The 9,705-nt window shown below is 64.8% G+C and overlaps 5 protein-coding genes across 5 annotated transcripts in view, besides 6 other annotated features; all 5 read right to left on the reverse strand.

The window, feature by feature from the left end:
* Positions 1 to 461, reverse strand: part of Tco025E_05460 (uncharacterized protein) — a gene marked incomplete at both ends in the record, with an annotated part of 786 nt that extends 325 nt beyond the window's left edge. The window contains one exon of the mRNA XM_029372355.1: positions 1 to 461. This exon is cut by the window's left edge and continues 325 nt beyond it. Within this exon, the coding sequence (XP_029227554.1) occupies positions 1 to 461 (461 nt within the window).
* Positions 462 to 504: 43 nt separating this feature from the next.
* Tco025E_05461 (uncharacterized protein) lies at positions 505 to 3,186 on the reverse strand (the record flags this gene model as incomplete). The annotated part of the gene is made up of 1 exon (XM_029372356.1): positions 505 to 3,186. One exon carries the CDS (start codon positions 3,184 to 3,186, stop codon positions 505 to 507), a length of 2,682 nt encoding a protein of 893 aa, XP_029227555.1.
* Positions 3,187 to 3,675: 489 nt separating this feature from the next.
* Positions 3,676 to 3,698: a microsatellite.
* Positions 3,699 to 3,996: 298 nt separating this feature from the next.
* On the reverse strand, positions 3,997 to 5,157 carry Tco025E_05462 (pterin-4-alpha-carbinolamine dehydratase; the record flags this gene model as incomplete). Its single annotated transcript, XM_029372357.1, has 1 exon — positions 3,997 to 5,157. The coding sequence occupies one exon, from the start codon at positions 5,155 to 5,157 to the stop codon at positions 3,997 to 3,999; it is 1,161 nt and encodes a 386-aa protein (XP_029227556.1).
* A 507-nt stretch (positions 5,158 to 5,664) lies between these two features.
* Positions 5,665 to 6,918, reverse strand: Tco025E_05463 (uncharacterized protein; the record flags this gene model as incomplete). Its single annotated transcript, XM_029372358.1, has 1 exon — positions 5,665 to 6,918. The coding sequence occupies one exon, from the start codon at positions 6,916 to 6,918 to the stop codon at positions 5,665 to 5,667; it is 1,254 nt and encodes a 417-aa protein (XP_029227557.1).
* A 232-nt stretch (positions 6,919 to 7,150) lies between these two features.
* Positions 7,151 to 7,173: a microsatellite.
* Positions 7,174 to 7,586: 413 nt separating this feature from the next.
* Positions 7,587 to 7,621: a sequence feature (G-rich).
* A 308-nt stretch (positions 7,622 to 7,929) lies between these two features.
* Tco025E_05464 (solute carrier family 30 (zinc transporter), member 2) lies at positions 7,930 to 9,315 on the reverse strand (the record flags this gene model as incomplete). Its single annotated transcript, XM_029372359.1, has 1 exon — positions 7,930 to 9,315. One exon carries the CDS (start codon positions 9,313 to 9,315, stop codon positions 7,930 to 7,932), a length of 1,386 nt encoding a protein of 461 aa, XP_029227558.1.
* Positions 9,316 to 9,331: 16 nt separating this feature from the next.
* Positions 9,332 to 9,362: a microsatellite.
* A 68-nt stretch (positions 9,363 to 9,430) lies between these two features.
* Positions 9,431 to 9,472: a sequence feature (A-rich).
* A 140-nt stretch (positions 9,473 to 9,612) lies between these two features.
* Positions 9,613 to 9,651: a microsatellite.
* The last annotated feature ends 54 nt before the right edge of the window (positions 9,652 to 9,705 follow it).

The following is a 9,705-nucleotide window of genomic DNA, read 5'->3' on the forward strand; positions in this document are numbered from 1 at the left end:
TCCGTCGCCTGCCCCATCGCTCGCAGCTCCGCGCAAATGGCCCACAGTATCTTCTGCACCAGCACCGTGGCGTCGCCGCTGTGCCGGCGGAGGTACGGCATCACGTTGGACATGAACGACATCGCGTCCGTCCGGAACAGGCGTTGACACATCCGGCGCACGTCCACGTGCTCCGCGAGGAGGTGCATCATGGCCTCGTTTTGCCGCTCGTCGCACTCCTTGAAGACGGCAAGCAGCGCGGGGAAGAGCTCCTTCGGCTGACGCGCGCACAGCATGAGGAAGGGGCCGAGGTGGCGATCCAGCGCGTCGGCGAGCTTCCGCAGTTCCCTCGCACGGAGGGCGGCGGCGCCCTCGTCGTCGTGGCTGCCTGCGCCCTCCACCTTCGCAGCGGAATCGGCCGTGGCGACGGCCGCCGCCGCCGCCGTGAATGGGGGAAGTTTCGTGACGGGTATGGCCGCCATTTGCCGCTTGGCGTAGCGGACCAGCAGCGTCTCGGCGTTTTTGTCAATGACGCGACGACCGTCCGCGCCGCGGGCGGAGAGCAGCTCGCCGAGTTTCGTCACGGCGAGTCGTCGCGGGTACTCGTGGCGTGCGGCGGCCAGGTGCAGGAGGCTGTTCACGGCGTAGCGCCGGTACACCGCGCGCCTGAGGGCGAGGCTCTTCAGTAGCCACATCCCCAGCAGGCACCGCGCCTTTTCGGTGGAAAGGCAGTAGTGCTTTGTGGATGTAGTGCCAGACGTAGCGGGTGATGCAGGGGCACTGCAGCAGGGCGTCAAGCAGCAGCGCCGGCAGCCCGGTCTCCGTCACCAGCTCCAGCACGCGACAGAGGAAGTAGCTGTACATGCACGGCGACTGCGTCGTGTCCTCACGGAAGAAAACGGACACGCCGGCCGCAGCATCGCCGTCCGCATCCCCGCCCGCGTGCAGCGTCTCCTCCTCGTCGCGGGGGCGCTTGCGGGAACTCAACCCGCCGCCGGACACGGCACCGCCGCCAGCTGCCGTGTCCGGCGCCGCCGCCTGCAGCCACTCCACGGGGTTGTCGGTGTCAATCGTAAAGGCCGCGTGCGACCGCAGCTCCAGCGACGAACCCTGCAGCTGCAGCTGCAACTCCGCCTCCGCGCCGGTGTTTGTGGTTCCCAGGAACGCAAAGGCGGAGGTCCCCCGCTCCCGCACGGGTGCCTGCGCGGAGAAGAGCGTAAACAGCACCTGCATGGCAAGCTGGTAGGCCGAGGTGGGCGGCAGCGCGGTCGCCTTCTCGTGGGCGCAGCGGCGAAAGTCATTGCGGAGGCGCACGCACACCGCGTCCACGGCGGCGTCTATCATCGACGGCGGGAGCTGCGCCAGTGCCCGGGCGATGAGGGCCTGCGCCTCGAGCACGCGACTCTCCGTCTCCTCCGAGAGGGCGTCGTAGGCGTCGAGAAGCGAAAAGAAGGCCGCGCGCAGCATCACGGCCAGCGCCGACTCGCTCTCAAGGAGTTGGGTGCCCTTTGCGTAGAGGGCCGTGCTCTCCTTGAGGTGCTCCAGCAGCCGCCCGACCGGAATCCCCTCCACGCCCTGCTGCTCAATGCGCCGCTGCCGCAGGATCTCCTCCCGCTGCGCCCGCTTGGCCGCGTCGTACTGCATCCGCTCCAGCCCCTGCATGTGGAGTGCCTGAATCGCCTGCTCCGTCATGATGTCCATGTGGCGCACGCTCAGCAGCACCATCTCCACCAGCGCGTTCACAGAGACGGGGCCAATGGTGCTTTGCAGCAACGCCTCCTTGCCGCCACCGCCGCCGCCTTGTAGGAGGGTCGCCTCGTCCAGGTCGCCGAGGTCGGCGGCGGCGGCGTCGTCTTCGTGCGCCGTCGCCTCCGCACGCGGCGCCGCCAAAACCTGCTCACACTCCCGCAGTCGCGAGGCGCGGGCGTCGGAGGACGGCGCCTCCGCCAGCCCCCACGCCGCGGCGTCGGCGTTGTCCGCGTTCTCCTGCAGCGCCAGCTCACACTCGTGCCGCACGCGCATGAGCTGCAGGGGGTCCTCTACCTCCATGCCCTCGCCAAAGGCGTTGAGGGCCGCCCCCACCGCATGCTCCATCGACGGAAACAGACGCAGCTGCAGCCGCACCACCGACAGCAGGCGCCGCACCGCCCACTGCACCCCCGCCGTGCGCAGCGCATCGGCCGCGAAGGGGCCCTTTTCCATTGACCCCGCCGCCGACTCCATCGACTGTTGCTGCTGCAGCACCAAATACTGTTGCAGGGCGCTGAGCACCCGGGTCACGGCGAAGCGCCCCGCGGCGAGAAGCGGCGTGTCCGCGGCTGTTTGTTCACAACCGTCGCGCTGCGGCGCGTGGCTGGCGCAGCGCCAGAGCAGTTCCTCGACTACACGCAGCGCGCTCGCCAAGACGAGCGGAGAGACTGTCGTGCCTGCCTGCATGCGGATGGACGCGGGCGCCTTCTCCCCGCTCCCTCCACCAACCGACGCCCGCAGCTCCTCCACCGCCGCCGTCAGCGGCGACAGGACACCCTCCACCGCCTGCCGCACCGCCACCGTCACACTTTCCCTGCCGCTTCCTGGCGGCTCGGCCACTGCGCCGCCGGTGCCGGCCCGCGTTGACGCAGCCTGCGTGAGTGACAGCAGCAACGCACGCAGGCAGTCGAGGATGCCCAGCTGCATGCCTGTGCCACCCTCGCCCGCGCCCGGCTCTGCGGGAGGTGCCGTGAGGCGCTTGGCCATCACCACCCGCAGCGTCTGCAGCTCGCTGCAAAGCGAGTCCGCCGTTGCCGCCTCCACCGCCGCGTCGCAGCCGGCGGCCCCGTAGACGAGGGGGACGGTCTGCTCGAAGAGCAGCGTCACGGCCTCAGTGAGGAGCGAAAAGAGCCGCGTGTCGTCCACCGTGGACAACTCGTTGAAAAAAAGCGCGAGCAGAATGTAATCGTCCGCCGTCAGCTCCCAGCGACGCCGCCCACCGTCGCTGCCGTCCGAGGGCGGGCCGGCCTGGCGCAGGCAGCAGCCAATGGCCCGCATAATGGCCCACTGGTACACCGCGTGCGGGCGGTCGGCGGCGTAGTAGGCGTCCATCAGCGCGGCGAGCGTCTCCCGCCCCTCCTCCGACGTGTGCGCCGCGGCGACGGCGTCCCGCAGGGCGTCGAAGTCCACCGACTGCAAGGCGTCCGCCTCCCGCGCGGAGCTGAAGAAGGCGTCCATCCTGGCGCCTGCTCCCGTCCCGTCTGCGCGCCGCACGCAACCCCACTCGTCTCTTTCTTTCTCTTTCGTTCCCTCGCACTAAAAGCCGCAATGTACCTTTTTTTGCTGCAGGGAGGGGACGAGGTGTGCGGGGTGAAAGGCGGGAGAAGAGGCGCACATGTGCGGCGGCAGTGAGTGTAGGGGGGAAGTTGCGCGGACACGCACGCACAGCAGTTGAAGTCGCCCCCACGCCGAGGGCAGAGCGCCCCGCGGATGCAGAAATGAGGAGGAGGGGGGGAGGCAATGCGGAACTTCTAAGACAAGGAGCGAAAAAAAAAATAATAAAGGTGTGTAACACGAAGGCGGGGTGGCACCACACTGCCTAAGCCGACGAAAAGGCACCCACACACTCACAGGCACAGGCACACCAAAGCCCCCACGCCCAGGAGGCCAGAATTACCGGCAGGACTGCAATGGGCTCTTCAAAAACAAACACGGAAGATAGCCAAAACACACACACACACACACACACAAAGAAGAAAGAGAGAGTGCTGTTTTTATCCATTCACTTCCTTCTTTCGTTTTTCCATTTCCCTTCTTTTCTCTCCATCGCAGCAATGTTTAGTCAAATAGTTTTAGTGAAGTGCACGCAGCCAGGCATTCGTTTTTTATTTGCCTTTTTTTTAAACAAAAAAAAGCAATGGTGTACCTTCCGACGCCTCCATTTCCGCTTCCCCGCAGACACGCGCCAGTTACTCTTGTTCGTGCGTTTGCCGTAAACACGCGCTATCAGCGCAGGGACGCTTCATGCGGGCGGCACACGCAATGGAGTTACGCGACCACGACGTGGCTCAGCACAAAACTTCGCGAAAGCGGGACCGCCGTGTTCGCAGTCGGGTAGTTGAACTGCTGCCTGATCACCTCAAACCAGTGCTCGCAGATCTTCAGCCACCGGTCGCTGTGGTAGGGGGCACGGCTGAGGCTAAGCAGCTGCTCCCGCCGCTCCAGCTCCATCTCGGGCAGTGGGCTGCGGGGCGGCGGCGGCATGCGGTGGGCTATGTCCCACTTGGAGGCGTAATGGTACCACAGCGCGGCACGGCTGAGGCGGGTCTGCATGGGGGCGTGCGGCGGAGGCGGTGGGGGAAAAAAGTTCGCGTGAAAGTAAAGCAGGTCGCTAAGCGACTCACTTTGAGTCTTTCTCCTTGCGGGGGCCGCTTTGGCGACAGGCCGGCTGGGGGACGCCGTGGGGGCGAAGGGGTCCGACGGCTGCGCCGCCTGCGGGGGCTGCGGCAGCTGCAGCTGCCCCTCCGTGATGTAGTCGTCCAGGCAGGCGATGGACAGGGGCAGCCCCGCCGCCGCGATGATGCTCCACGCAACGTCCTTCAAGCTGGCGACGTGGGGCGCGAGGTGGTGGTGGTGGTGGTACTTGATGCAGCTTGCCGTGTACCGCAGCTCCGCGGGCGGCGGAAACGCAGCCGGCGGGCCCGCCCGGGCAGCTGCGCTCACGACCCCCGCCCGCACGGAGCACTCTACGGATGTCGCAGACGCCCCACTCGCGGTGGAGGTCGGACAGTCGGGCGCCGTCGTGGGGGAAACGGTATCCGACGCCGCCGGCAGCGTCGGTGGACTGGCGCTCGTCGCCTCCACCGCTGGGGGCGCATCCGACGCCGCCGGCTCAAGCGCGTCCAGGAAGGCGCAGGAGACCTGCGCGCTGAAGTCGCCCCCGTTGCCCCACAGGTCGCCCTGCCCGTAGACCGTCATCGGGGTCGTATGGGACGGCGGGTAGTGGCTCTCCTCGCCATTCACGCCAAGACCCGCGCGCGCGCTGCAGCCGTCGTCGAAGACGCTGCTGGTCGCGGCCCAGTCGGTGATGGGCGAGTGGACGCGGTACTTCGGCGTGCGCACCTGCCCGGGTAACAGGCTCGTCTGCCGGCTGCCCAACTCGTCGGAGAGCGGGTGCGTGTGAATCTCCAGATGCATCCCGGACTGCATCGCCCGCCTCACACACACGCCGTCTGCGTCGTCGGTGTGTATGCGTGCTCCTTGCACAGCTCTCGCGCGCCGCGACGCAGAGGCAGGAATAACAACTGCAACAGCAAAAGAGACAGGGAGGAAGAAGAGAGCAGTGGGCAAAAAAGAAACAAAAAACGCAGAACTTCCACCGCAGATGAAAACATAATCAACGCGAGGGACAAAAGTAAGTGGCGACGGGTGTGTGTAGACAACCAGGAAGCCCGCATACGCAGAGGAACTGAAAATCGAGGTGTACGCTTCGCCACATCACTCCCGCTTCTGTTTTTTTTGTCCTCCCCCTCTTCGGCGTTATTTATCTATCCTTACACGCGGATTAATACAAACAAAAAAGAGGAATGAACTTGCCAACACTTGTGTCGTGCATGCGCAGATGTATATATATACATACATACATGTGTGTAGGTGCCCCGCCACAGCTGCATGCAAAGAGAGAGACACACATAGGGGGGAAGTGCACCAAGTCCATTACAGTAGCAGCACGTCCATCGTCGTGACGCGTCCCTGACAATTTGCACTGCAGACGTACGTCAGCGTCAGCGCGGCGTCGTGCAGGTCCCCTACAAGCCATGCGATGACGGTGCCTGCGGCGTCCATGGAGAACACCGTGCGCTCCGCGTAGTAGAGGGCCTTCAAACGTGTCGCATGGTGCGTCGGGTGGCGCTGGGGCTTCTTCGTGTCCCCTACCGGCTGCTCAGGCGCCGCCGGAAGGCGTGCGGCAACGGGGCTTAGAGAGCACTCCCGCGGCCGTGCGTCCTCCGAGCCCCACGGCCCACGGCAGGCCAACATCGCCCCCGACTCGTTCCCGAAGATCATCGTGTCGTCGTCCACAAACGCAAAGACGTGAAGTTCCTCGCACGGCTGCGGCGACGCCGCCCGGTAGCGGGCCACGAGGCCCATCGTTGCCGTCTCGTGCACGGCGAAGGCGTGGCTCGAAAGGATCGTGAAGTACCTTCCGCTCGGCGAGAACTTCACCGTGTGAGGGCAATCGCGCCGCTCCAACTTGGCCCGCTTCGCGCACGGCTGGCCCTCGCTGCCGTCCGCCTCCCCCGCCGCCCCCCGCGGCCGCGCCGACGGGGCCTCCGCGAGGGCGGTGTTGTAGCGCCACTTGCTCAGCAGCCGGCCCTTCGCAAGGTCAACCACCGCCACGTGCCGGTCGGCGCCGATCGTGACCGCCAACGCCCCGTCACTGCCCGGGTGCGCCGCAATGCCCGTGACGCTCTTCTCGTGCAGTGGGAGCGAGCGGCCGACGGTCCAGTCGCGGGTGCGGTACATGACGAGTTGCCCGTCCGCGCAGCCGCAGAGCAGGTGCTGCGAGTCGGCGATGAAGAGAAGGCAGCGCACCTCGCTCGGCGGCGACACGTGGCCGAGGTCTGCGAGCCGCACCCCCGCCGACTCCCCCGCAGCCCGCAGCCGCTGCCGCTCCGTGGCGCTTAGGCTCCTCTGGTGCTTGTTTGTGAAGAGGAAGACCCGCTCGTCGGTGCCGGCGGAGGCCATGTACTTGTCGCCCACCGCCACGCTGCTGACGCAGCCCTCGTGGTGCTTCACGGAGAAGAGCATCCCAAACTTGCCGCGGCGGTACACAAGGCCGGCCATCACCGAGTGGTAGGTGCCGATAACCAGAAGCGCGCCGCGGCAGACGCCCGCCGTGGCCGTCGCTGTGGCTGGCGCCTCGCGGGTGGGCGGGGGCCTGCGCGCCTGGGCGCGTCGGGCGGGGTTCATCGCGTTGAGGGCCAACCGCCGTGGGGGTCGGGGCGAGGCGGGAAGCCAAAAAAAAAAAAAGGTTGCCACAAGCAGGGCGCTAGTGAGAGACGAGGCACAGAAATAAAGAAAAAAAAGAAGGAAATAAGAAAATGAGGGGAAAACAGCAAGCCCACGTCGGGCGGGCCAGTTGCTTCGGTGCACGCGGTGAGCCACGCCTCTCCACACCGGGGGGGCTCCGCACGAGTCCCCTCAAACAAACAAACAAACAAAAAAGCCGCAGACACAAAACTTTTCTTCAAAACAAATTTTCGATTCAAAACCGTCAGCGTCGGACGTCGTCGACACCGCGGCGCCGCGGGCGAAGGTCCTTCGCGTCGTGCTCCCAGGGCCCTCGTCGGGCCCGCCGTGGCCAAAACTTATGCCGCGCGTGCGGCGGGGCGGGGCGCCGTCGTGTTGCCAACCACTTCAGCGGCCACGTCCGCCGCCGCGGCATCTGCGGAGCGCAGAAGTGGGCAAATAGTAATAATAAAAAAAAAGAAGAGCGCAGGGGCGGCCCCCGTCCCCGTCGAGACACGCGTGCCGGGGGGAGGGAGGCGGCGAGAGGAGAGGCGCAAAGGGAGAGAAGGAGAAGCATCGGCGCAACGCCCAAGAAGCGAGGGAGGGGCACCGCACACGCGCCGCAGCAAAGAGAGAGAGAGAGGGAGGAAGGGGGGGGGGACGGCACCTCGCAGCAGTCGCACACGTCCCCCTCTCGACAGACGACGCCGAACTTGGCCTCCGCCGAGGATTCACACTCCATTCCGTACACTATTGTGCCAATTCTACTTCGTGCCACCCCACGCACACATAACGGAAAACCAAGACTCAACGAGGATAGAAGGCGTCGCAATACGTGTTGAGTCGCATGCGTCCTTTTAGTTTGGCACGATAGTGCATATTATTTATATCCCTCTCTTTTCTGTTTTTTTTTTCGTTGGATGCTTCTCACAATGCAAAAATATTCACCAGGCGTGGGTGCACACTAATCCGCTACTTCTCTGCTTTGCTTGACTGGCTCGCGCACGACGCCTGGCAGAGGTTGGCCCCATTCGCCACCGTGTCCACCTGGATTGTCGTGTGGTCGATGCCAAAGAGGCTCTCGCACACGTACTGCGCCTTGCGCAGCGCCGTCGCCGCGTCGTCGGCGACGAGGTGGACGGAGAGGGCGACGTAGTCGGAGGAGAGAGACCAGACGTGCAGGTCGTGCACGCTGGCCACGCCTTCAATGCTCAGTAGGGCCTTCTTGAGGGCGAGGTAGTCGATCCCCGGCGGGGTGCTCTCCATGAGGATGCCGAAGAGGTCCCCGAGCAGCGGCTTCGTCATGTTAAGCGTGACGACGGCAAAGAACAACGAGCAGAGCGGGTCCGCAAGGTTGTAGAGCGAATACTTGTAGGACGGGGCCCCAAAGGCGTGCTTGTTGGTAAAGTAAATGAAGGTCCCCGCGAGGATTACCCCAAGCGACTGCACACAGTCGCCCAGTGCGTGAAGCAACGCCGCGTGGACGGCGAACCCCTTCTTGCCTTTCTTGCCACCATGACCGTGCTCGTGCTCGTGCTCGTGCTCGTGCTCGTGTTCGTGTTCGTGTTCGTGCGTGTGCTCGTGCTCCGCATGGTGTTCGTGCGTGTGGCTGGAGACGTTTACCACCGCCCCTTCCTCCTCGCTGCTCGCCACCTCCCCGTGGCTGTGGCCGTGCGAGCCGCCGAAGTGGCTGTGCCCGTGCGAGCCGCCAAAGTAGAGAATGGCGGCGCACACCACGTTCACGACCATGCCCAGCACGCCCACGACGAGCATGACCTCCGAGTTGATCTCCTCGCACATCAGCTCCGACGCCGTCGCGGCGGTGCCCGCGGCCGCCGTGCCCGAGACCGCCCGCCGCCGCGACATCGCAGCCAACGTCGCCGGGACGCGGCTGCACGCCACGACGTTCCACATGCGTGACACGCCCTCGATCATGATCCACACCACCAGCGCCCAGATGGAGAAGACGGAGACGAGCGTCCCGATCACCTCCGCGCGGTGCCAGCCGTAGCTGTACTTTCCGCACGAGGCCTTGGAGGCCGCCTTGAGGCTCATGATGCTCAGCCCGTACGCCCCCACATCGATCAGCAGATGCGCGGCGTCCGTCAGGAGGGCCAGGGAGTGGGCGAAGATGCCGGAGCCGAACTCCAGCAACATGAACACGCAGCAGAAGACGAGGGCGCCGTACAAAACTTTCGCCTCGCGTCGCCGCCGCTCTTCGGTGGTGCTGATCACATTTTCAATGGCGGCGCGCTCGTCCGGTGTCGGGCTGAGGCTGTCGCGTCGCAGCGCGACGGTGGCGTAGTCCGCTTGCGCCTCCCCGCCGGGGCGCAGCAGCCCCACGTCCTCGCCGTGCATCGCCCCCGCCCTTTAGTTTTTTTTTCGTTTTTCTTTTTTCCTTTTTTGCCCGCCAATAATATTCCCGTCGCCGCCGCTGCCACCTCCACCCAAATGCACGCGGAGAGACGCAGAGAAAAACAAAAACAAAAAAACAGAAGAAGAAAGAAGAAAAAAAGGTTGTAGACGAACGACGCACGCGGCACACACTCGCCCAGCCTTTTCCCTTTCCCTCCTCATCGGCCCGCTGGGGCGGAAAGGGAGGAGATCCACCAATCACTTAGCCAAGCAAAAGAAAAAAAAGGGACAGGGAAGCAGAAACAAACAAACAAACAAACACACACACACACACACAAAAGGGCGCTACTTGCGCAGCCCCTCTGAATATCGTGAGACAATTGCACAGCACCC

This window comes from Trypanosoma conorhini (assembly GCF_003719485.1).
Source record: "Trypanosoma conorhini strain 025E chromosome Unknown Tco_14.4_contig_00320, whole genome shotgun sequence".
Lineage (NCBI taxonomy): Eukaryota > Euglenozoa > Kinetoplastea > Trypanosomatida > Trypanosomatidae > Trypanosoma > Trypanosoma conorhini.